The sequence below is a fragment of the Daphnia pulicaria genome, chromosome 1, assembly GCF_021234035.1.
Source record: "Daphnia pulicaria isolate SC F1-1A chromosome 1, SC_F0-13Bv2, whole genome shotgun sequence".
NCBI classification, from domain to species: domain Eukaryota; kingdom Metazoa; phylum Arthropoda; class Branchiopoda; order Diplostraca; family Daphniidae; genus Daphnia; species Daphnia pulicaria.
The window spans coordinates 31,441,139-31,467,484 of record NC_060913.1 but is presented as its reverse complement, the minus strand read 5'-3'; the positions used below and the strand labels follow the sequence as shown (position 1 = coordinate 31,467,484).

The 26,346-nt window shown below is 43.8% G+C and overlaps 1 protein-coding gene and 1 long non-coding RNA gene across 5 annotated transcripts in view; one reads left to right on the top strand and one right to left on the bottom strand.

Moving 5' to 3' along the window:
• LOC124340751 (kinesin-like protein CG14535) overlaps window positions 1-26,346 on the bottom strand; it is a 71,269-nt gene that overhangs the window by 20,303 nt on the left and 24,620 nt on the right. For 2 of the 4 annotated variants that reach the window (XM_046793360.1, XM_046793376.1), the window contains 2 exons: window positions 20,099-20,171; window positions 14,705-15,114 (listed from right to left, as the gene is read on the bottom strand). In XM_046793360.1, the coding sequence (XP_046649316.1) occupies window positions 14,705-15,114; window positions 20,099-20,171 (483 nt within the window). Of the gene's footprint in view, window positions 1-386; window positions 697-14,704; window positions 15,115-20,098; window positions 20,172-20,375; window positions 20,411-26,346 lie in introns of those variants that run through there. The other 2 variants (XM_046793368.1, XM_046793385.1) reach the window with 2 other exon arrangements.
• Window positions 24,761-25,422, top strand: LOC124342449. The gene is made up of 2 exons (XR_006918818.1): window positions 24,761-25,023; window positions 25,133-25,422. It is a non-coding gene; the product is annotated as an uncharacterized LOC124342449 (long non-coding RNA).

Genomic DNA, 26,346 nt, shown 5'->3' with positions numbered 1-26,346 from the left:
ATCAGGTTGAAGCAAACTCTTTTTCTTTTTTCTTTTTTTTTTTTCTTTTTGTGTCGTGCGGTACTTATGTGTATGTATGTGGATGTCGCCGGAGCAGCATCGCGCTCCGGCCGGATCGATGTGATGCCCGTTGCTCGGCTACGGCCCTCATTGCCCTCAAGTCACTTGATTATGTACACGAGGAGGAGGAGAAGGGGAGAGAGAGAAGAGAAGAAAAAAACGACGACAGACAGAAGAAAAGAGCCAAAATCAAAGGGCGGAGTCGCATAAATAGAGAAACAATTTGGTATATGGGAAAAACATTTCAAAAGAAAAATTCCCTTATATTGGTATAGTAGTATTGCAAATGTGACTAGGCAATTGAGATTTCATCAATCGCTTCCTACCTGTTGGCTTCGGGACTTTTGACAGCATCCATGGCAACTTGCGCGCTAGTTGCGATTTCTTGTCTTGATTGAAATTTTTCAAATCGCTCGATTCACATTCGATACCGCCCGCGCTCACAGTTTGATTAACGGAAATGAACGGACCGAGGGACTGTCCGAAAAATCGACCCGAGCAAAAAAAAACAAACAAACAATTCAAGTTCGGCGAGGTGAAACAAATTTGGAAACTTGTGTCGTCAACTGTGTCGGCGTGAATGTGAAGCGGGAAAGGAAGAAAAAAAAAACGTCTGAACAGTTGGCCGTCCGCGGGCAGACTGAGTTTCTGGTTTTTCCCAAGGAGCGAAGGGGAGCGGGAGGAGGAGCGGAACCGAGTCCGAATTGGGAACGGGAGCGACGCCTAGCGACGCCGGGCTGATTGCGCAGACCGAACCAAAAAAGATAGAAAATAAGTTTAGAGAAAATATCGTGGGGAGGTCACGAACGAGCGTTTCCTCCAACAATATTGACTCAAAGAAAAAGAAGAAAAAGAAGAAGAAAATAATGAAATGTAAATTGGGAAAATTCATCGGGAATTCGGCACATCTGCAGATGTTTTCCTCCTACCCCGCCGCAAGTTTATCGATCGAGTGGCGCGACTTTCAAATTACAAGAAACAAACAAATTGTGGGCGTAGGCGGCACGCGTGTGCATCAGGTGTTTGCGTATTGGCAGAAGGGGGACCGCCATGGGCATTTTTTCTTTTCAATCGAGTTAGGGGCAACGCAAAAAACTTTTGGCGTGTCAATCGAATTCTGATCAAGGGCTGTCGCCGCTCCATGGCACTTTGAACGCGCTAACAACTAACTCGTTTGTCTACTTTCATCAAGTAGCTCAATCACGTGCGTGAAAGAAAGCTGCCGCCGCCGCCGCCGCGCCCCTGATTCTCGACTCTCTTTTGTTAATAATAAATAGTTGAATCATATAATACACCAAAGAGCCGCCAAAGAAAAAAAAAATATTAATAAAAAGAAGAAGAAGACGAAGTTTGGGTCAACGATATATCCAGTCGTATAGCGGCGCCAGTGTTTAAGGACAACACATACGCAATCATCCGACGACCAGCGCCAGCCAGCATCCAGCATCCAGCACTGGGGATGCCACGATATTGGATTTCTACTTTCCCCCTTTTTTTCTTTTATTTTCCTCTCTCTCTCTCTCTCTCTTTCGTCTGTGTGTATAGTATGTCCCACCTTTTTTATTTTTTTTATTCGGTTGTTGTCGTCGTCTGCCCCGGGCGTGATGCCCTTTAGTATTCACGCTGCTGCTGCTGCTGCTGTGGCGTTGCGTGATAGACGCCCGACTATGAGAGCTGAGAACCGGAGAGATTCCGACATGCTGGCAGAGAGAGAGAGAGTCTCTACTATATAGTACACGACTATAGTTGTGTGCAGAACTTGAGCTCTTTCTTTTGATCATCCAAACACAGAGAGCCCACCCCCCTTTTTCATTTTCCAGGAATAAAAAAAGTGGAGAAGGAAAAAAAGGAAAAATTCTGCAATTCTGCATTCTCTCTAGCTCATAATAGTCGGTCCCGCGTGAATTATTTCACAGCTCAATAACTGCCGGTCGGGTTGGCAGTGCGCAGGTAATCTCACTATCCATCAATTAAGTTCATTTCGCAGAAAAGTGATCTTACTATCTAATATGCGCTAGACGTAACGGGAATTTTAAAAACACATCGAAATGAACTCAGCGACGAAACGAAAGTTCGCTCCCGAGAATGTGATGTCAGAGCGGTTCGAGGGAAATGCAAGGCGGCGAGTAAATCATTTCCGGTGATATCAAAAGCGGCGACTATAGTCGGCAGTCTCGGCACTCGATCAAGCGCCCAGCAAACGTTGTGAGGAAGACGTTCAGGCGAAATTGGAATGGATATATTTCCTAGCTCCCATCTCTTGTCCCGCCTCCATTGAATATAGCCATACTCATATACTATGTGTGCACACTATGAGCTATATACATCTGCCATTTTGTTTCCCGTTCGCCCGACAGAATAACAGCCGGTCCCCATCGAGACGGAAGAATTTATAATACATACAAAAAATAAGAAAAAGAAAGAAGAGCCGAGCTCGGATGTGTATAATGTACCCGGAGAGATATATTTCATCCGCGTACATACACACTTCCGTCGACCAGAGCGAGAGTTTGCGAACTCAAAAGAGAGTATCCAGCATAAAATATTGGTCCACTCGCACACCTACAACTCTTTAATTTATTTACACATACTCTGAAAATGCCTGTACGCACTCGTACACGGCGGACTTGAAACAGTTGGACATCTTTTGGGAGCTTCTAAATGTTTGAATCGTTGCCTTGAATCATCTTTGATTCAATCAAAAGCATCAAAAGGAATCCTACGCAGGTATGGCCTTTAGGGATGGCCGAGGCGAATATGATATACGATGCCAGTGTACAGTAACGAACCGATACTCTTTCTCTCCTTTTATTTCTTGCTTTTTTCGGCTGCTGTTGCTTTTACACGGCCCGTTTCGTGCCCATAAGTCATACAGTTGATCCTGGGTGATCCTCACAGTTGGCCAGAGGGAGGATCATCTTACCTCCGAGCCGTCCGCTTTTTATCGATTGAGGGTAACTATTAGCAACGCATATCCCATGGTCCATACGGAAGAACCAGCAGCTTTTTTTCCCTCTAATCAATTGAGATTTTTCTTTCTTTTCTTTTCTTTCTCAGATCAATATCAAATGGACTTGTTTTTACCGAGGTTTTTACGTTATTTCCCTTTTCTGATTTCATCCCTGTACTTCTTGGAAGTGAAACATCCATTACGAAATAGAAAAAGGCGACAGCCGCATAAGCGGTTCGACTCAAGTTGTTGTTGTCGTCTCGGGCCAAAGTTGTTGGATGACCAGTCTACTATTATGCGACGAGTTGTGCTATTGTTTTGTAAACATTCAGTGACCAGCTCCCCCCAGTTTGGCCCGGCTTGGGCTCGGCTCTATATATCCAGCGATTGAGCTGGAGTTTGCCTTGTTCTTTCCGACTTGGGACAAACTGCGGGGGGAAAAACAACGACGAACAAGAGCTGGAAAAACGGAGCGAGCAGCGCATAGAGCCGTGACTCCCTCTCCGGGCCGATAATTGAGTTAAGGGACCGAAGAAAAACCCCCTCCGCCCGGATATGTAGTAGAGATTGAGAGAGAAACAAAAGAATCGGCAAAGTTTCGGGGCCAGGAAGTCAAGACACACAGACACAAGTAAATAGAAGAGGGGCCCCACATCGATGTGTTTAAGCCTCGACGACAGAGAAAACCTTCCATTTCCATTCACAGTTGACGATAGGGAAAAAAGAAAAAGAAAAAAGAGAAAATGGAACGAGGTGAAAAGGTCATCTGATGGATGGATGTATACAACTATTGGACGTATTAAACAACGGAATGTGTTGTGTGATTTTCGGCTGACCGGAGAAAGAGTGTCTGTCCGTACGTGCGTGCGTGCACGCTGGACAGCTAGGCCCTGTGTCTAAACCAGTGATCCGTGTCTTTGAGCCGCTCTGCCGGCCCTCCCAAACCCCACCCAAAAAAGTCACTAGCTCTTATGTACATGTCGGGGCTGAATCTGTACCAGCCTATTTTTATTTTTGTTTCCTTCTTCTATTGGATTTATTTACAGTTGTGTGTGTGTGTGTATCTCTATATCTACGCCTTGTCTCCCTCTATACGGGGTGGAAAATAGGGTGGGGGACGTTCTGCTCCGGAAGAGCACCCTCAACATTTTCATATATCAAAATGCGCACATGCTGCTCGACCGTTTGTCATCTCCCCCCTCGAAAATGAATAAGAGAAAAAATACCAAAAAATACAAAAAAATAATAATCGGTTAAAACAGGGTGGAGCTCAATTGAGCAAAATTCATGACCTTATCTCCCGTCAATAACCCGGAGATGAAATACAGCATCTAATCTATACGTCGTCTCGACACGCAAGTATACTTTGCGACCCCAAAGCTTTATGCCTGAGATCTCTCTACACACACACACTACTGCTAAAAGTATCCTTCCCAAGCAGCTGGCGCCTTTGCGGAGCGACGGAATCATGTCTCTAGCCATCCGTGTTATACCTAGAAATCTGTCTCATCGGTCTATAAAGAGGAAGCAAACTTGGGCGTGATGTGTACCATAGAGTGTCGCCAGTCCCGCAAATCGGCGGGTCAACGGAAGCGTCCTGGTGGAAAAGGGCTAATGACGAGGTTGGGATCGTCATCATCACCTCACCACCTTTTCTTGTTTTGGGTAGGTGGGGGGTGAGATGCTGCGCTATGTGTATGTGATGATGATGATGATGATGTTCCACTAATGAGCTTTTGACACGGGATTATACACACACGGAGCGACGAGTCATAAACAAACACACACATCCCAGCACGCCGGGCGACTCTCACAAGAAACTCGGCGGCTATTCCATACCTTATATTTTTCGGTTGTCATTTTCGTCATCGTCTAATAATCTCTCGGCTATCATTAAGAGACGCGGGGCCCTGGAAGGAGCCAACGTAAAATATCTTCGGTTGCTGCTAGGCCTCATCTTTCCTTCAGTTAAATTTTTTTGTTTTTTCGAGGAAGGGATGCGCTAGACATTTCCGGTTGGGGGTTAATGAACCGTTGATTTTGTGTCTCTCATTCCATGTGATGGTACACTAGTATAGAGCTGATTCCCCCCGGTGACTAATCGCTCTGATCATTAAACATAATCCGGGGCATCATCAGTCATCTCCAATCGCCTTGAATCACACACACACACACCCGGTCAGCGTCCGCGTTATTTGACTTTGTTGTTGCGGCATCCACATCCGACTGACCTTTTTTTCTTTCACGTAATTTCTTGCGGGGCTTTTCTTTTAGATGGAACGCAAACATCCGGAAAATTGAGAAAGGGAAATCGACCGCTCCGATCAAACGGATGAAATTTTTCCTCCGACAAAATGAATAAATAAAGAAGGACTTTTGTTCGTCCGGAATTGAAGACTAGGAGAGATGCGGCGGCAAACCTCCTTGATCCGGCTGTCAGGTCGGACAAGTAAGCCACGTCGCACTTTGTCAAGGTTTTCGCTTCTATTGTGTTGTTCCCACTGAATGTATTCACAAAAAAAAAGGGGGTGGGGGTTGGGGGTGGTAGGAGGACTGATATCAAACAGGGTTATATTTATATCACGCGTACTATTATTCTCTCGCCTCGCCCCGGCACCTCAAATTCAGTTCGTTTGGTCACATGCAACCAAGGGGTCTTCTAGCTTGTTGATGATGGGCTCTCTCTTTGATCGAAAGCAAAGCCTTTGGAGCTGAGCTGAGCTGAACTGGGGTCACCCTTGAATCGCCGCTTCCATCTGATTTATTTAGATATTTTATTTGTGTTTGTTCTTTATCTCCCCTCCCCCCTCCTCGCCCCCACCCTGCTTGCTAGATATAATGCTGCGCATGATATTCTTCCGAGGATGAATTCATCCTACCAAGATTTGATCCTTTTCTCCCTTTTTATTCTTTTTTCAGACGGGGGTCTGTGCGCCGGCACACGACTGGTAGAGCCATAAAAAAAAGAAGCCTCTCTCCATCCGCACTTGTTCGCAACCGACTCGCCTCCTCATCCCGTTGGTCCTCCCATTTCCCAAAGTCAAGCGGCACATCAAAAACACAAGAAGAAGAAGAAGATGATATCAACGCCTATAGAATCGAGCCCATGTGTTTCTCCCTCGGTCCTTTTTTTTTTCCTTTCTTTATAGAAATATCTCAGTCTTACATCGGAGGTAGTATGCACTCTAGACATAGCTCCAAGAAGATAAAAATGGTTTCGGGACCGTATATATATATAAAGCGCTGGAAAACAGTCAGGAAAACAACAACAACAAAATAAGGAAACAGCACCCTATATGATGCGATTGTTTCTATTTTGTCTCTTCTTCTTTCGTATTTATGTTTTTATTATTAGCGTTGACGTTTCGGAGAGGAAAACGTCGTGGTGTTTTGAATTGTCTCCCATTGTTTTGTTTACGATCCGTCGTAAAACAAGAAAAGAAAAAACAAAAAAAGGGGAAGCCGAGGCAAATTAGTAAAGAGGTATACGGGCGAAGATGGAGCGGGATCTATTTATAGCGTACCCTCACGGCGTCAATTGTGTATACAAGTAAGAGATTTCATAAATTTGCAATTCAAAATGTCGAGAGAGAGGGAGACAAGAAGGAGAGGGGGGGGGGGATGATGCGGTTTTCATTTAATTAAGAACGTTTGGCTCTTTAACGACTTGGCGGACGGACGAATAAAAATGCCGGGAATCTCGTCGTCGCAAACGGTTCACTTGGATGATTCAGCACATCCCCCACCCACCCACCCCACGCCCAAAGAGCCCTCCCTTCCGGATGAGAAGGATCGCGTCATCGACGCTCTCCAACTCCAACAAGAAAAATACCCATTCTATCCCTCTATACTACTCAACATTTTCCTGATGCTGCTGCTGCTGATATTCCGTCTCTGTCGCTCCTCGTTTTCTCTTCCATCCGCCGACCTATCCCCCCCCCATCCTTCCTAAACGCTCGACTCTTGACTGATTGAGTGGGAGGAGCTTAGAGTCGTGATAGTTCGGTTGCTGGTACAATCCTAGAGGATCTTTTATATTCTCATCCGTCTGAAGAAGGAATGGGGGGGGGGGGGTGGATATACCGTCGGACGACATTCGGAATCAAAAACAACAAAAGAAACGGAACGATGGAAAAAAAATAGAGTCAAGTGTCTTGTGGAAAAAAAGAAGAAGGCCGTTGGGATCGCGAGGTTTTTTTGATGTTATGACAAGGTGGGCCGACATTTGACGTAGGAAATTGACCGGTCTCTTCTGAATTGAAAAAAAAAGGTTGTGTGGGGGGGTGGAATCCTCTTCCAACACCAACAGAGACTTTTGTTATCCTACTGGATAAAAAAAAGAAGGGGGACGAATGTTCATCCAATCTAATACAAGAATAACACTCCAATTCCGGCAGACCGACGTTCGTTCGTTTTTTTTTCTTTCTGTATGGAAAGAGAGCAATTGAGGCAACGGCGGATGGATGGAACGAGTGCGCACCTCCGACCACACAGCAGCAGCGTACGACCATATCTGTGACGACCGATCTCGTTTTCTTCTTCTTCTCACTTGGGTTCCTCTCTCTCTCTCTAGGGTTATTCGAGCTCACTTTCTCTTATCTTGTCGGATTATATCAGACCGCGTGCTTCTTCCATCCGCACACTCATACACAGAAAGAAGAAAAAAGAGGCACAGAGAGGAGAGAGGACCAGATGCTTGTCACGGATCGATTCCCGTCACCTTCCTCTCCCCCGTTTTTTTTTCCAGTGTGTTTTTTTTCTTTTTCTTGGTTGCCGCATTTCCTTCCTTCCGCTTCTTTTTTTTCCTCCCTTTACTTCCAAGATTCTCGGCTACCCTTGGGGTCGTGATCAGCAAGAGAAAACACAGAGCCGAACCGCAGCCGCCGTCGTTTTCCATTCCCCAATTTCCCCTTTTTTTTTATGGGCAGTGCTGCCCATCTCGTCCAGTCGTCCAGGAAATGCCTTCAAATTTGATAGGATTGGGTGAGGAGTGCGCCCGCCCCACACAAAACAACCCAGAGAAGAAATTGATAAGAAAAAATAAAAACTGCGCGAGCTGAATGGGATCGACCACAAATGGCTCGTTGCGTGGGAAAAAAGCTCCGAGACCAACTGGGCGCGGATTCATTTTGCTATTTGCATTTTTCTTACGGAAAAGTAAAGAAAGAAGTTTCATGGGGTCCTTTTTTCTTTTCAAATCTCATTCTATTCACGTATTGTATACTGTAAACATTCGAGTCAAAGTAAATCCTCGAATGGACATTGGTACAATCCAGACGAGTGCCGTATCTCTTTTGTTTCCATTTCATTCGCCCGTATAATGCGCCGTGTCCCCTTTATCCTTACATCCGCACGCTACGCACACAAGAAGAAATCTCCAACGTCTTTTTCTTGTTTTTGAGTCTTTGGACATTCGGTACATTTTCATATGCGACCATCAATCCTCTCTATTGGAGTTATGTTTAATCCGCTCTGTCGATTTCATTCGCGATAGAGCGTCCAGAACAAAATTGAATGACGTCAATTCGTCGTCCGAAAAGATCGACAAGAAAAGAAAGAAACGCGGAACAAAAATCTGAGCGCCGGAAATGCTGTTGTTGTTATTCGTCGAATATACTTGTGTACTACATGTCGGTATAATCTTATTTTCGTTCAGCAGAGACTAGGAGAGTCCGCAGGATTTTCTAGTTTGTTCTGTTATAGTGGGTCTTAACCTGTTTTCAAAAGAGTCGGCAGGTGCCAAACAACAATTGGATCAATTGCCGTTAGTCTCCGAGACACGATAGGAGCGCGAGGCCTTTTGTTGCCTTTGAAGCCCTTGAAGAAAGAAAAAGAAAAATGTGATAGTCGATTTCTTTCTTTGTGCTCGGCGCGCACCCTTTTGACACTTTCTCCCGCCGAGATGGAACCCGTACACACATTCGACGTCATTTGAATAATAAATCCCTGCGCAAAGGTGTGAGGAAGCATCGCGTATTTTCTTATTTCCTCCCCACTTTTTTTTTTTTTACCGGAATAATTTTCTCCCCCAAACGTTGGAGAAGGATCCTAATCCGCTTTCGGATAGGAGAGTGATCTGAAGGCACATGCGCTCACGTCGCGATGTGTACACTCATCCATATTCGATTCCGTTTGAGAGAAAAAAAAATAACAAAACAGAAAGAAAAACAAAAGCGAAGCGCTCAGCTGGGAGGAATGAAAATTGGAAGGAAGGAAACGGTAGTCGGCCAAAAAAAAAAAATAAATCGCTTCAGCGTGAACAAGTAAAAGTAACTAAATCTGTGACTCCCTTCTGTATACTTTTCTTTGGCGCATTTGGTGGAGTCCACAACCCATCGGCAGACCATCACGAGACGAATGTTGCCGCTTGACGGGATGGCGACGTCAAAATCTTCTCCTACATTTCACCCTCCCCTGGCCCATTGACGGTATTCAACCGCGACCGATTCAATCAACTGTGCGTATATATACGCGGCGAAATAAACTATAAACACACCGACGCACGGCGGAGGAGAGAAAAGAAAAAGAAAAACGAGAGTCGCTCGGTTTGAGGATTTGAATGGGAATGATTGGTGATCTGTCGCATTATATAGAGAGAAGAAAAACCACGGCGTCTATATAGCAGCTCACTTTTTTCTTTCTTTTCTCTCTGATGGGGCCATTTAAAATCATCGACTCGAAACGCCCCTCTCCGCCGCCGCTGCTGCTGCTGCTGGCCTGTAGGACTTCTGGCAAAGAGCGCAAGGAAATCCCGACGACCGCATCTTCTATTCCAACCTTCTGACACAGTGTGGTTCTTATCATGGCTGCCGAATATATACATGGCGGGGGAGGAGGCCAACAGAGTTGGTATAAACCCCGAATAAAAGAGAGAATCCAAATATTTGGGGGCGACCCTATCATAGCAGAAAAGTTTTCTTTTCTTGACGGTCGCGGACGGATGGAAGAGGGAAAAAAAAATCGGTCGGGAGCCGATTGAAATGTAAATCGGGTTATACATACGTATAGCAGATATGTATGTATATATTAGAGAGAGTCAATACGCAAGTCGGCCATGTTTTTGTTGATGCGGTTTCGGATATAGTCCAAGGAAGATTGAAATCAGCTGGTCGATTTCCCAAAGCGTGAATTTTTTTTTTCTCCTTTTTATCAATTTCCCACTTTCTTTGATGTCATTCAACATCAAACCTATTGCGATATAACGTTGTGTGTATCCTATAATGAAGTGTCGCCAAAGAAACCGGAAAGGTTGGGACAAAAGGGGACCGTGAATAGAATAGGACGCGGTTAATCTGGAGCTTAATGGCGAGGAAGTGCTGCCGCACAACAAAAAAGAAAAAAAGAAAAAAAGGAAAAACGTGGACTCGAATCAAAAGCAAATACTACAGAGGGAGTCAATGTGTAGCAGAACTCACGCAGACGTCGTCTCTTAACAGTGCACCAGCGGTTGGCTTGTAGCACTCCATCCGTCATTCAATCAAAAATTAAAGAGGACCAAAGAGTTACGTTAGGGTAGTTGAGGGGGGAGAGAAAGGCAAAGGCAGCAGAGGAAGGATTGATCGATGTTCTAGTATATATATTAAGTACAGCCCCACCGCCCGCCCGCGCTCTCCGTGATCACGCCGCTCCGTGTAAATGCGGGACGACCCCGAGCGGTGGCTGCCGCGTAGAGTGCTTACTGATGTTCGTTCACAATTGCGCTAGAGAGACCTGCTTTGCCTTTTCTCTCTCAATCTATTCTTCTCCCTTTTTTTTTAATGTAATAGAAAATATTCCTTTCAACCGAAAAAAATAAAAATACAAAAATAACTTACGGAACGGAACGAAAGACAAAAATAGTCCGCAACGTAATAATACCCCCGAAGAAAAGACCAACGGTCAAACAGAGTACGTGGCGATGAATATTTCATTCGCTGGGCCGAGCAAAAAAAAGAAAAGGGGAAAACTTTTTTTTTTTCTTTTTTTTTTCAAAAATATTTTTGAAAGTTCAATCGAACAACATTGGAAGTAAAGTAGATCTACACATAGGAGAGCCGGCAGGCGCCAAGTTTGGATGAAGGATGTCCGGAGGGGATTGGCTGCCGCCGCACCACCACACGGGCGTTGGGTGGGTGAGGGCGACCGGACGGAAGTGCGTCCGTGTCTAAGGGATTTGCAGCGGCGGCTGATGTCACGCGGCCATCCATCTCGACGGATGAGTATTCATCGACCTCTCTCTCTCTCTCTCTCTCTCTCTCTCTCTCGCGTTTTCCCTGTGTCTATCTGACTTCCTCTTCATCCTGCGCCCGAATAATCTTAACCTTTAAGGCCTAGTCGAAACGAGTCGAGCTGGCGGAGAGGTATCAAGAATACTTAAGTCCTCGGTTCCTCTCTCTCTCTCTTGAAAAAGTTTTTTTTTCTTCTTTTCTTGCTGGTACGAGACTCTAGAAAACAGTTTCATCTCTCGCTACGCGTGTGGGGTCTCTATCGGTCGATCAACAACCGACACAAAAGTCGCCCCCCCCCCCCCCCACCACCATACAACATTGGGGCTTGCGCTAAACAGACAGAGAACGACGTCTAAGAGAGCCAAGTGACATAAAACAGTGAAACACACGGGCAAAAACCTTATTTACTTTTCCCTCTCTTTCGTTGCGTGCCATCTTGAGAATCGCATAACGAGGACGTGAAACGACATCATCGATCAATTTTGGTCTCTCTCGCCGGGTGTTGGGTTGAGAGTTGAAAATCTTTTTTGTTTTTTGTTTGTCGGTCCTGGAGATGTTCGACGTCATTAATCACTGGGCGTTGCTCGTCTGTTTGTTTTTGCTCTCTACACGCACGACATTCCAGAGCTGACGACTGTTAAAGAGAGTCCAACCCGGGCCATCTTTAGCGACTTTGTCTACTCTCTCTACAGCGACAAGGAGCGCAAAGCAAATAGTCGACCGGCATTCCAGCGATGCGACGCCGAAATGCCGGTGCCAGAGAGTTGCTATATACTCGCTCCAAAGTGGAGTTTCAAATAGGTCGGGAATGATGTAGTGAACAGTTTGCACATTGTCCAACTAGTTCCACATGCGGCAATAATATTCCGGAATGCTATACAGCATAGCAGCGATCGACAACTTGGGGAAAAAGAAGAAAAGAAGAAAAACAGAAAACACATCAAACTGATTTGCTGTTCCCATAATATCTGGGAGGATCCTATTACTTGGAATCACTCTCACATATTAAAATGCCTTCCTGTTATGCACGGCGGCGATTTACTTGTACGCCGCCACATCTGATCGTCATCTGAGTTATAGTATCACAGTTAAGTGTAGATCTGTTTGCCTCTTTGTGATGGATAGCCTTCACTCTCCCCTCTGGCTCGCTTCTCCCTTTTCACGCCATGATTGAATCATAGTACTACATCTATGGGTTACATGACGTTCCTGTAAATGTAGAAATTGTACGTCTTCTTCTTCTGACTGTGTCCACACATTTCCAACCCCTCCGATAAATCCAACCCCTTTCTGAAAGCAAAGTCCGGCTCCGCTTCCCCCCTCCACTCTAACTCTACCAGCTACTACCCTTCTTCTCGATGGCACAAATGTGTGATCTCTTTGAGCCTTTGGGGCTAGGCATTTCGCTGTCCAACTGGCCACATCACCCCGCATCATCTCCGTAAATGTAGTCATCACCCATCGATCGCCAGATATTCAAGAGCCTCTTCTTCTTCCTATTTCTTTCCTTCTTTCTTTCTTACATTAGACGTTTGGACGTTATAAGCCATCGGGATATGTGATGTATATAAGTGGGCAGCTTGATGCGTCATCACTATCATCATCACATGTATGACGGCACACACTAGATCGGTTGCCGTTGTCCATCCGGACAGAAAAAAAAGGAAGGACATTTTTTGTTGTGTGTGTGTGTGTGGAAGAAGCGGGTACTTCCGACATTTAACCGAGTCACGTAAAGTTGTCACGTGGTGATCATATTTTCATGAATGTCTTGCCCATCTGTCTTTTGAGCCGTCACCAAATGGATTGCCTCTCATCCGGAATGATGACCCCTCACCATCCCGCCCATCTACAAGTCACGTCTGTCAAGTGCGGATATGGGCTGGAGCACGAAACACGGTTACAAGCCGCATCGCTAGATGGCCGCATTTCGCAGTAATTGCAAGCAAAATTTGTTTTAAAATCAACAAATCGGAGAGAAATTCAGTCGAATTCTTGTAGTAGAATTCCATTGAAACTCAGCGATCAAAATGCAATTGGAGAGAATTTCAAAATGGTCAAGTTAATTTACCCACCGCTAGATGACAGCTACATTCAGTCAACTAGCGCTGCGAGTAAATTAAACCGAAATCCAAAAATAGACCACACGCAAACGCTAAGGAAATCTAAAAATAAATTCCCCAAAAGAACCCACCAAAATAAAACAAAAAACAAAAAAGAAGGTCGCCAGAAAAAAAAAAAATCAACAAGAAAAACAAGAGTTCTAATTCAATGTGACGGGTTATAAATGTGTGCGTTGTTAAACGCTTCAACTCGCGCCCACAGTCAACCGATGTAATATACCTTCAACTTTCAGACTGTTCCAGGTCTTCTTGGGTTTCCAGCGAGAGAGTTTTAGGAGATGTCGGAAACCTCGACGAGCAATATACCGTCAGCCCCATAAAAATTTCAAACCTCATCAACCCGCCAAGCGAACATCGCACACACACACACACACAAACCGATATATACTTGGAAGTTTCCCCGTGAACAAAAAACAAAACAAAACAAAACAAAAAAGTCTAAAAGAAGAGGAGGAAGAAGAAAAACGCCTATTCACTTTGAAATCGAAGTGTTAGGGGATAATGATCAAGCCATATAGCGTCCGTCACGACATTTAAGGAGTCGTAAAAAAGCCAAAAGACTCGCAAGATAATGTCATTATATGAAGTGGAAAAAGGGGAAGAAAAATAACACCTTTGAATGCTCTGCCTGTTGCCCAGCAGTGTATACCTATCTCTTCGTGTGTGTGTGAGTGTGTTGTTCGTTCCAAAGTTGGCCTATGTGTAGCTGTTGGGTCTTGTCCCGAAAAAGAGGGGATATAAAAGTCGTGAAAAGAAGAAGAAGAAAAAAAGATTCGATAATCTCTGGTAGCAATCACGCTCTTGTATATATGGGAACCCTTTTGCCTGCTGGACTGATGGCGTTTTATACATCTATTTTCTCAAGCGAGAGGCGCCTATTTTATTCTCTCGTTGGCTTTATCACGCACCACCGTCGGCCATACACCCTGAAGGCCATAATATACTGCAGTATCAGCTGACTCTCTAATAGTATCACAGACTATCAGAGTTTAAAAAAATAAAAAAGAAAAGGAGGAAAATTCGAACTTGACAGCTATTTTCCAGTCCGAAACTCGGAGGCGCAGAAAAAAAGTTCCAGGTTTTTTTATTTTTTTGTGTACCTGCCGGTTCTGACTTTTTTTTTCGTACCGCTCTGTCATGAACCCCCCTGTAATTATCCACATACACCTCTCTTATCTATCTCTCATTTCTCCGTAAAAGGGGAAAAAAAAAGAATTTCACTCGCGCCAGTAAAAGAAAAATATGAAGATGTCGAGAACGAAGCGTGACGCTCGACTTGCATAATGGAACATAATATGACTGGAATGTTTTGTTATTCCATAATTCAATTTCTTTTTTTTTTTTGGCTTTGTATTTGGTCCTACCTTGCGAAGAAGGCGGCAGCGGCTGAGGCCTGGGCAGCCGATCCTAGAATTCCGTTGACGCTGTAGGCGTATCGTGTTTCCAAGTAGCCTTGCGGATGGTGTTGCGGCGGCTGCTGTGGCTGCTGGACAGGCAATCCAGTGACCAGCTCGGATGGAAGGTTTTCTTTCATCACTTTGGCGACTGGGGCGATTGGAGCCGAAGGGGCAGGATTGGTTGATTTGAAGTGGTGCCGATTGACGGCCGATGTGACGGAAACCGGAATCAAGGACGGCGGAAGGCTGGTGCCGATCGGAGTTGTTCCGGCGACGGACGAAGTCGCCCGGAGTGTGACACCTCTGGGCGGAGGCGGAGGGGGAGCGCGACGCAGTTCGCTGGCTTCCATTTTGGCTGTCGTTCGAGTCACCAAAACCTGCGAATAAAAAAGGATGAATTCAATCAGAAAAAGGACAAGGAAAAAGAAATGGAATAAATTGAAATAAGAGCGCTGTGTATAGCAAGGGGGGAGAGGGATTTTAGTTATTCATTGCTATTCGCCTATAAAAGTAAAAGCTCCATATAGAAAGACATAAAAATGAAAACGAGACAGAACAGAGAGAGCCAGCGAGCTAGCTGGAGCTGGAGAGCGGACTTGTTATCAAAAGTATTCAGGAAAAATATAAAGAATAAAGCCCCCCCAAGTTTTGATGATGATTCCATACAAAAAAGGGGAGCGACTGAGACTGCTCTCAGACTGATTTCCAATTCAATCCTGCCTTATATGAGCCAAGCAGTGTTGACTTGATTAGGTATGTGGGGTGGGTGGGTGGGTGGGGGCCAAGGAGGAACGGATAGGAGCTTCCGCGCAACGTGAAAAGGGCGGAGGCCCCTCCTATAAACTAGACCAGGACCGCGACGACGTCAGATCGTAACTCTTTTTTCCTTCCTCCACATCCTTCCCGCCTTTTTCGTCTTCCCCTTTTCCCTCTTTTGTTAGTCGAGTCTTAGTCCAATGTTGTGCAGTCACACATGGAAATATTTTTGTCGCCTTTCGATTTAATTGATATATTCACGGGCTATTATTTCCAACCCTCTTCCAGTCAGAGGAGGGTTCACCCTCTCCACGGCGGAACAACAACAATAAGAGCGAAGAAGAATTACTTCCAGGGTTGGTATGACTCATCCCGATCAAAACAGGAAGCCAGATGAAATTGCCAAGGGAACATTATTTTGACTTCTTCTTCTTTTTCTGGAACGAACCCCTCCAGATTGTTCGAGCATCAATCCAATCATTTCAAGGATGTGTGCCGTGTTCACACCCGAAACGGGACTGAATTTTTTTTTTCTTCTTTTTTTGAACGATGGCGCCATCGGTTGGCGAGCGTCGAGCAGGTTGAGCTGCCCCGGATGATGAATGGAAATCTCGTCTCTCTCCTTCAACACACACAGCACGAGGCGATTGAACTGATCGCCATCTTATTTTTCACTTCGGACGTGCAACACAACAGCTACGCTTCCCTCGCTATCCTGCTGCCCTCCCCACTTCTTTTCACATGGTAGATCGTTCGTTCACCGGGAGGCAGGCACTTCAAACGTAAACAAAAGGGGGTCTCGTGCTGTGAGCCAAAAGGGGAGAATATAATAAGAATTGAGACTGGAACTGGGAGAGAGGAGAGAATCGGTCCGCCTAAATAAATCCCGGAAAAATGGGTTCTTAACAATGAACAAGCACACACACACACACATAACCAGGGTCCGTTTTGATCAAATAAAAACAACAACTGCGGTTTTTTTTTTAAAGTTGATAATAATTTTCGACGGCAGACAACCGCCCCGCAGCCGATCAAATAAATTGAACGCTTGAGAGAATCGCTTTCTGTGCCGTTCACTAAAAACATATATAAGTTAGATGAGTGTGAAACGTTACGGCCGGCCCAGGGATCGCATCGCATGTACACACGCAAAACCGGCGAGAGAGAGAGACTCTCTAGTACTACTTCTACTCCGCCTATCATATCCCTTTTTCTCTTCCATTGTTCCAGCATTGCTGATGCTCTACCCTCGAAAGAAAAAAAAAACGACCGGAATATAATAATAAAAAATAAAAAATGTAGTTCTCACGGATTTTTTTTTTTTCTCCAAAGAGAGGGGAGAGTAGTAACTCTCTCACAACGTGCGAAAGCTTCACTCGAAATTTTTTGTCTTGTTCCCGAGCTAATCATAATTAGAGACTTCCGGCCTCTTCTCTCCGCAGAAGAAAAAATTCTTTTTGATGATAAAAATAAAAAACAGGGACAAAATTAATATTGAATTAATTTAAATCGATGCGTGAAAGAAAGAGAGAAAAAAAATGGATTGAAATAACATTCACGATTTTTCTTTTTTTTTTCTTTTCAAAATATAGGGTTTATGGTCGTCGAAGGGAATCCTATCAGCGAAAAATAATCTAATGATAAAATATCGAGATTGGATTTTTTTTTCATTTTTGCCTTGTGAGGTGAATAGGAGCGCGGAGAAAGAGAGAGAGAGAAACCAATTAGCCGCGAGGGCAACGAGATCCGAGTAATGAAGTCTCGTGAATCGACGGGTGGGCCGCATGCCAACGCTGCGCCACACATAGGTGTACACACACACACACACAGATAGAAACGAGAGCCAGACCAAGTCGCTATATCTAACAGGAGCGAGCGCGGTACACATAATAACGAAAGACGAAAAAAGGCACATCGACAGATTTACAACAGGCACGCAATAAATTGAATTCTTTTCTCTCCTTATTTTTGTTTTTCACTCCCACTGATGTGCCAACAAAAGCCAAAAACAAAAAGAAAACAAAAAAGGAATACAAAAACAAAAAGTCCTATTGTTTTATAAACATATAATCATCAACTCACGTAATCATAGAGGATTGATGACGACTTATACGTAGCCCCAGTCATCAGAGCTGGTCTTTATTCATTTTTCTTTTGTTGCGCTCGTATATATGTATAGCTGGCGGGCTCTTGCGTTACTTCAAAGTCGTGCCGTGATATACACAGTGACCTAATCTCGTGCGGACCACGTAAATGTGTTTTGCGTCAGTCAAGAAAAGCAACAACAACACAAGACGTTCAACGACTGGCACTCGAAAACTTCTCGCCAAATATATATCTACCAACTTGTTGTAGTTTTACAGACTTTTGGGTGTAATAACGCGTAATAACCCCCTGATGGCCTGAGCACGCGCTTCATTCCGCGTCTCTTTAATTTGAGGTACTACGTACTACAAGAGGAGAGAGCCAACACAAACGGCGAATAAACGGTGGGAAATTTCCTCGCGCCGTGAATCCGCTCTATTGTTGTTGCGTTTTTCAGACTTTTCAATTAATAAGAAGTTTGTCTAGTTTTTCTGGATAGAGAGCCAGAGCCAGACATGGCAGAGAAAACGCGCCATCAGGTACAACAACAACAACCAACGACTGGCAGGAATATTTAACATAATTATAAGAGCCGTTTACGGACTTTAACGGGCGAAAAAAAAAAGAAAATAATAAAAGAAAATAAGAGAAAAAAGCTAGGATAAACAACAGCGCGGGACTTGAATTTCGTGTTTCCTTTAATAATAATAATAATAATAATAAAAGTATTTCAATATTATTATCATGCGGTAGGGTGATTGTTTCAACAAGAGTCTCTCTCGCAGCAGATTGCTAGTTAGTTACGTGGAGATCGCCACAGGGTCGGTTCTCGTTTCGTTGTGTGTGTTTTTTTTTTGTTTTTTTTATTACGTACGTGATTAAATATTTTCGTGAGACAAACAACAAAAACAATATCATCGAATGTCATCTGGTGATTTGCATGCAATGATTCATCGGGGTCTTTCCACGAACCGAATAATAATTTAAAAAAAACAAAACAACAAAACTTTCAACAGTTTCAATTTGATTTCAATGCCCTCCCCTTTAAGCGCAACAACACGTTGTAGTTGTTGTTGTTGTTGTCGGGTAAAAGATTTACAACTGCTATGCCTACACAGACAGGTCGTGATTATTATTAAAAAAGCGGGATCGAGACTGTGCGTTCGACACTCTTTCGTTTTGTGATTTATGGACTACCTACTTATGTAACTAACGTGTAATTTGTTAGCACCTTGATAGCAGGTCAGCGGGGATCAGACAAGACTGCTGGTGCCTTACACGAAGGGGATGGTGCCTTATTTATTGATTTGAAAATTATAGACATTCACGAAGAATTAAATTAAAAAAAAAGGAAAAGAAAAGAAGGAAAAACTAAACTACTACCCGCTAGGAATAACAAATTAGGCAAAACTCCTATCGACTCGGACCAGCAGGAGAAACAAGGAAAAAACTTTTTTCTCGAAGCGCGTCTACAAGGGGCTTGAGCATTGATAGATAGCGACAAGGGCGCCCATTTCTTCTTCTTTCTACCAGCTCCAGACGAAGGGAAAAAGGGAGAAAACAAAAATGTTCACTGATTTATTGATTGCCTATTTATTATTTTCTCCGTTGGGTTTTGTCAAGACGAAACCGATTGAGATTGATTGGGCACAACCACCCAGTTCCACCGATTAGCTTCCTAGTTAAGAAAAATATACCCCCAAAAAGATCTCGTCCGCTGGACTCGATGGGGAAAAAAGACGACAGACGAGTGAAAAGGTTTGGAGATGGACGGCGACACACGGCATCATCCCCAATATAGTAATAAGTAGTTAAGTTGCCTAGTTGTATTAGTCGTAGTAGACCAGTAGTAGTAGTGGTGGGGGTACACATCTGTATGGCGAAGGGAAATGTTTCTTTTCTCTCCAAGACGGTAGACCCGCCCGTCCGTCCGTCCGTCTCCCGAATGTTACAATACAATTGTGACGACCCTATACATCTGAGTGAGTTAACACAGAAAAGAAACTTGTTGCTCTTTTCCTTCTTAACTTGGACCCACACTTTTTCAACGTCTGCGCCTTTTCATGACTTTTGTTCCATTCACATCCCTCCTCCCTTTTTTTTTCTTTGCTTTGTGTTGAGCAGGAACACGCGTACATACGTATATATTTTAATAATCACAACAAAAGGTGTCTGAACTGACTTGACTGACTGTAAAAATGGTGGGTTTCTCCTATTCTTTTTTCTTTCTTTTTTCTCTGGCCAGTAGCAAAATCGAAACAATGGAGGGGGGAATCATCCGGAATAAATAACGACCTGCTTTTCTTTTTGTGTGTGTGTGTGTAACTTTGTGTGGCATCTGACTGGCAAATACGCACCGTAAAGGGGGGAATAACGAGGGCGGCGACGGTTTCGTGCTATCGCGGATGGATGGATAAGCTAAGGTCTACTGACACGTTCATGTTTCTTTTCTTTTTTTCTTTCAAACTCTTAAATTCTTAAAAATTAGACACGAGAGAATTTCATCATTTATTCACATACCTTTGGCTGTTGAACTGGATAATTCATCATGTTAGCCGCTTCGGCAGCTACTGCAGCAGTCTCTGCCAGTCTCCTGTAACAAACAAAACGGAAAATAAGAAAAACGAGTTAAAAAAAGATGATTCATTTCGATGATTTGAGGTTCGCAAAAACGGTGAACACAAACAAACGTTTTATCTTATTCATTCCTCCTCAAGTCGAGTAGATATAGAGAAAAGACGCGTTCAGCACGACAGGGTGTCCGACAAACAAAAAAAAAAAGAAGAAAACAACAAACATGCTCCGGATCGTTAGCATAATTCGGCATCAGACAGCACGACACGGAAAATAATGGAAATGCGACGTGTTTCTTTCTTTAGCTGCTCTCTGGTGTGCTGTGCTGCTGCTGCTGTGGCGTTATTTTTTTTATTTTTTTTTTTGGGTCGGAAGGTGTGGTGGTGCCTCTGTGGGCGCACACACATCGACTTGGTAATATGCAAATTCGCATAGTTGGCCCGGAGAAATGAGGTTGCGCGCATACGGCGGCAAACGTGGGCTGGCTGATGGCTGGCTGCAGTGGCTGCTGTACAACATATTTCTTTTCTTTCTTTCGATTCTCTCTCCTTCGTGTAGATTTCGTTATTCTCTTTTCTTCTTCGCCTTTTCATCGTCATAAATCAACTGGTGACATTCATTTTGTTTTGTGTTTCCCTCCATCTCTCTTTTTGAATTCCTCACTTTATTTACTTCTAGACGACTTGAATGTGAAGTCAGAAGGAAAGAAAAATAAAATAAAAACTAAATATGAAAAGGGAAAAGGAAAGGAAAAAAAATGAACGAGCTCCGAAAACGGTGCGAGGAAGTCGGTGCTGCCCATTTGCAGCCCCGGCAGCAGCCCCATCACACCAACCCGAAAAATACGTAACAAGAAAAGGCCACCAAATGCAATTCATAACGGTGACGTTTTTAATACCATAGTCTTATAGCCGACCGAAACTGACGGTTTCGGAACGCCAATCATTTCCTTTTTTTGTGATTTGAGAACGGCCCGGTGGCGGCGAATTTTTTTGTCTAACTCTTTTCCTTGTCTCATTCGTGAATTTTTGTGTTTTTTCCCACCACGGCCCGGCTACCACCCGCCGGGACTTGTGACTCGGTCGCGCCGACGAGTTCCAGATGAAACACCGCACACCATGAAGGGAAATATTAAAAAAGAAAAAAAGAAAAAAAAAGGAGAACCTGGGAAGAAACTCGCAAGCGCCCATCAAAAAGCCAACAAGTTGATGGGCCCAGCGATTGGCCCGCACTCACCTCAACTGGCAGTCCCGAAAAGACAATGTAACAAAACTAAAAGGAGGATGTCTGCTTTAATTTCAAACATCCTCCGACTCGACAGTCAGCGGGGAGTCTCTCCGAAACTGAATTGTATCACACAACAACAAAATCAGAAAAAAAAAGGAAAACTTTCTGGCCGACAAATGCAAATGTCATCCATCAAAATAGCTTTTGCAGTCAGAATATATTCTTATTTGGGGGAGTTGATTATCGCCAGTCCAAAAGAAGTGAAAGAGAGAGAGCTGTAACAGTTTGGAGAACGCATTTAAATTTAGAAATATACATTGGGCAGGAAAGCAAAAGGGAAATCAACTAACAAATCAAACAAAATGGAACCAACGACGATTGGCGGATTTTGTCGTGGATTTATTATCGTCCGACGACTGTCGGCAACGACTAAACCCGTTCTGTTAGCCGCAGTGTGCACACAGATAATGACGGATAGCTTGAACGAACAGCAACAAAAAAAAAGCAATGAAGGAAGAAACAAGAGCGAGCGAGAGAGAGAGAGAATGAAAAATCGTTCAATCCGGTTGTTTGTTCTCGTTGTCTTGTTTGTTGTAGTAGTTTTTTTTTTTTCTCCTTCAAGTCTTCCAGCTCTGGGGTTGATGAAAAAGCTTTCGAAAAAACCGCCATTTAAGGGAGGAGTCGGCGGGCGCCGCTGGCCGCAATTGATTTACAAAAAAACAAACAAAAGCAAACATTTCAATTTTTCCCCCCAATGATCTTAAGTAATTGTCTCTCCCCTCCATTTGTTGCGTGCTGGACTTGACTTGGCTGGTCCGTTTTAGGGGAAAGCGGGCGGCCCCGGACGTAGAAAAGAGACCGACTCCATTCACTTTGAATCGCGCCAAAAAAAGGAAAAAATAAAAATAAAATAAAAAGTTCTCAATTCCCAGCAACTAGTTAAGAGAGAGAGAGACACAGACTCTACGAGACTTTGATTGGCAGCTCAATGCCGTGTCTCCTCTAAACACACACAAGAGAGAAAGAGAGAGAGCCCCAGCACGTCTTATTATTGTCATTTCTTTGTTGTCGCTATAGCTCTCGTGAGTGTGTGTCTCAAAACCCCACACATTTTATTAACTGGCGAGTGGATCATTCATCTCCGTATACGGATTTTGGCTTGAGGAATGCCAACATTACGTGAATGTGAGCAGCGGACCATGTCTAGTGAGATCACCCACCGACTTGTCTTATCTCCTCTTTAACGTCCACGTTAGATATGACGCAATTGGCAAGTGGGTCTCGGTTATTTTTACAGAGTTGAAATATTCCGTGTCCCCTCTTCATCGCTCGTTCAAAGTGAAACATTGGCCAAAGGAACCAAAATAAAATCGTCAAGTGACTCCTGTTGACTGCACATAGGCAGCAGCCGGACCCTTCAGCTTCTGCTGCGCAGTTGGATGAAAGATCAAATAATGGGCCAGCGACGACGACTTGCCCAAATGGAAAGAAATGATTGTTGAAGGACCCGTCAAGCAGCCCCCCCAAAAGAGCACGAAGAAATTCCTCCGACATTCTTTTTTGGCGAGTCACAATACGAACACTTGGGGCGAGAGCAGAAACGATACGATAGTCGACAGAGAGAGAGAGAAAGAGAAAAAAAATGTTTGCGGTTTTCGATCGTATCCAGTTTGTTTTTTGTTTTTCTTTCTTTCTCCCGAGACTTTAATTGCAGTCGTCACCCCGAGGACTTGACATTCGTAGAAAATTTGTTTTTTTATTCTGGACGTGCTGCCAAAAAAATAAAACAAAGGAATCGAAATTAGAATAGAAAACTGGTCTCTATATAATGTGATATCTCCATTTCATAATCGTTGTTGCGATTGCTGATGGGAAAAACGAGATTAGACACAGTTGGGCAACTTGTCGTCACACGTTTGAAAGCAAAAAACTTTGTAGCCAAAGTTCTCGAGGACACGCAAGTTGGGAAAAACGAAATTAGATTCTCTTTAAAAACAAGCGACAGAGAAAGAGAGAAAACGTCTAGTTCGTGCTGGCCATAAATACGAGCGAGAATTTCTAGAGTGTGAAAGAGCGAGCGCGCTCACGGAGAATGAGCAGAGAGAATCATCATCATCACAATAAAAAGGGGAACAAGATAAATAGCCGAGTTAACAGTCAAGTGATAGAAGCCCCTCGAGCAGCACATCAGCAGCAGCAGCAGCAGGTGTGTGGTGGTTGTTATATGTCTTTCTATCTGTCAGTTGAGATATGGAAATGAAAAACACACGTTTCAAGTTGCTCAACCGTCTCTACCGATATAATCAGGTGCGAAATTGTCCGGAGCCCCCGAAAAACGAATAAAATAAAAAAAACACACACACACATCTGTATTAGAATTCATAAGACAGGTATATGGTGGTAGCCGTTATACGATTAGAGAACTACATATAAAGTACGGCGTCCAACTAATGATAGGCATCCCTTGTTTCTCCCCCTATGCGCCAATGATTATTACAGCCAGAATCCCGAGGTGTACATACCAGAGCCATCCATCGTCCAAACTGTCGTAAAAAACACGAGTATTAAATGAAAAATGGGCGGGCGGTTTTTCCTCTTTTTCCCCCTCTTTTTCTTCTCTTCTAAAATACGTCAAATATTCCAAAAGTCACAAAACAGGAGGAGGAAATGCTATACAACAAATTTCGTTTTTTTTTTTCTTCACCACACAGGCGGACAGTTCCTATTATTCGACAAGGAGAATATAAAAGTAAGAAACGTGTGTTCTCAACGTACGGAATTCAAATGGGCAAAAGAAAAAGAAAAAAAGAGAGATTATGTCACGCTCTAGCGAGTCGGATCAAAATGCGGGAAAAACACGCTCGCGCGAGCTCTCAACAAATCATCACGTCGTCTTTTTTTTCCTTTCGTTTTTACCCCCCGCTCCCCTTAAAAAAAAGTCAAAAAATAAAAAAGTAGGAAACCGAAAATGAAGTCATAAAACATTCACCTGGGCACGATAAACACACGTGCAACATTTCTTGTGTCACGAATGTGTTAATAGAAGACACTTATTCCGGGGAGAATAAAAACGAGGGGGTCTCAATCAGCGCATCACGTCAAAGTCCTTTTGAAAAAATCGAGCAATCAAAACGGAGGAGGATATAATAAGCGCCTTACAGACAACCGACAACCCGTCGAGGGTATAGCAGACTCCAACACACAGGTGTGTGTGTCGTACGTGAAGAAAAGGGACTTTCAAGATGACCATATTTTCCCCTTCCAACCCTTTTTCTCTTCTTTTTTTATTACCCAGCAGCTTCAACCCCCTTTACCTAGTTGGACGTAATATTTAAAATAAAAATAAAAATGATAGAGGAAAGAAAAGGGGGACGAACGAGTTGAAGACGAGGAGGAAAAAAGATATTCTTTCTCCAGAGTTTGCTTCCCAAAAATGGTCAGCCAGCGATTGGAATCCATTACTCATGGACTCTGCTGGCCGTTATATCGTCCTCTCTTTAAGACTTCCCCCCCCCCCTTCTTCTTCCTTGTGTTTGGACCAGGACCAGGACAACACGAGAGACAACAACCACAGAACAAAATGTCAACCCGTCGACAGTCTACACGGTACACATCGGGGCGAGCTATAGTTCCGAAAAAAAAAGGTAAATTATCTATCTATCCGATTCATTTGAAATACAAACACACACACACACACACAATCGACTGTCATTGATGGAAAATTCCCTTTTTTCTTCTTCTTCTTGCCTGCAGTCGCCTGCAGTCCAGTTGAAAGATAATCAGCCTGCGTTTGGGGTCTGTTGCTGGTGTGTGTGTTCCGTGTGTGTACGTGAGGATGGAATGAGAGAACGAAATGTTTCCTGCGGCCCAGGCGAAGACGAGTCAAATGGCCCCATCTGTGTGTGTGTGTGTGTCTGTCTTGTCTATTTACATATATGGTCTTTGGGTTAAACTTCTCTTCCCGAAAGGTCTACATATAAGGAACGAAAGAAGAAAATGGGGGAGAGAGAGAGAGTTGAGGAAGGAAGAAGATGGGCAGGCAGCTAGAAGGAAAAAAAAAAAAACATCAACGGGAGCTGGCAATTATGCAAAACGACCTGTTGGGCCCCCAACTGGCCGTGAATCACTCTGGCCTTATTTTCATTTTCTCCCTTCTCTTATATTCGTTTCACGTTATGGGCTTCTCTTTTTCAAAATCATTTTCAGCCCCGAGAGAGTCTCCAGAGATTCTTATATTACGCCACGATAAAAAAGAAAAAGAAAATTAAAAGAAAACCCGAGCAGCCGAGAAAACAGGGAAAAACAGCAACAACAAACAACAAATTCCTCGGAGAACTTTTGATTGTTTTTTCCTATTTTTTTTACTTCAGCCCATTTTCTCCCTCCCGTTGGGTTGCGTGAAGAAAACCACACTTGCTCCCTCCCCCAATCAGTGGCACACGATATCCAGCCGCCAATGATGGCCCCATTATGCTAACGAATTGATTGGAAATGATGTTCTTTTGTTCTCTCTCTCCTCTCTCTCTGATCCTTTTGTCTATTATGCACAATCTTAACAAACTGGCACCTTTCCCTTTTCTTTGATATGCGTGTCTGTTTCGATTTAATAAAACATCACGGCCGCAGTGTTTAAATGATTCTTTTTCTTTTCTTCTTCTTCTCTCGAAATCTCTACCACACACAATAAAAAAGGTTAAATGACAATAGAAGCGAGAGAATAGTTTATTTTTGTAAGCGTGTGACCAATCAACACACGGAACTATTTTTTTTTTTCTATCTCTCTCTCTTCTATTGTCAACCGCACGTGTGTGGAATGTATCGGCACCTGGGGAAGGAGACCTCCTGGACTGTTTTTAACATCCGCAGGGGTCACCCGAAAAGTCACCACCACCACTGTGCATATACAAGTATACAACAACAATGAATCAATGATATCAAGGTGCTCAGCGCAGAACGGGTCACGTTTC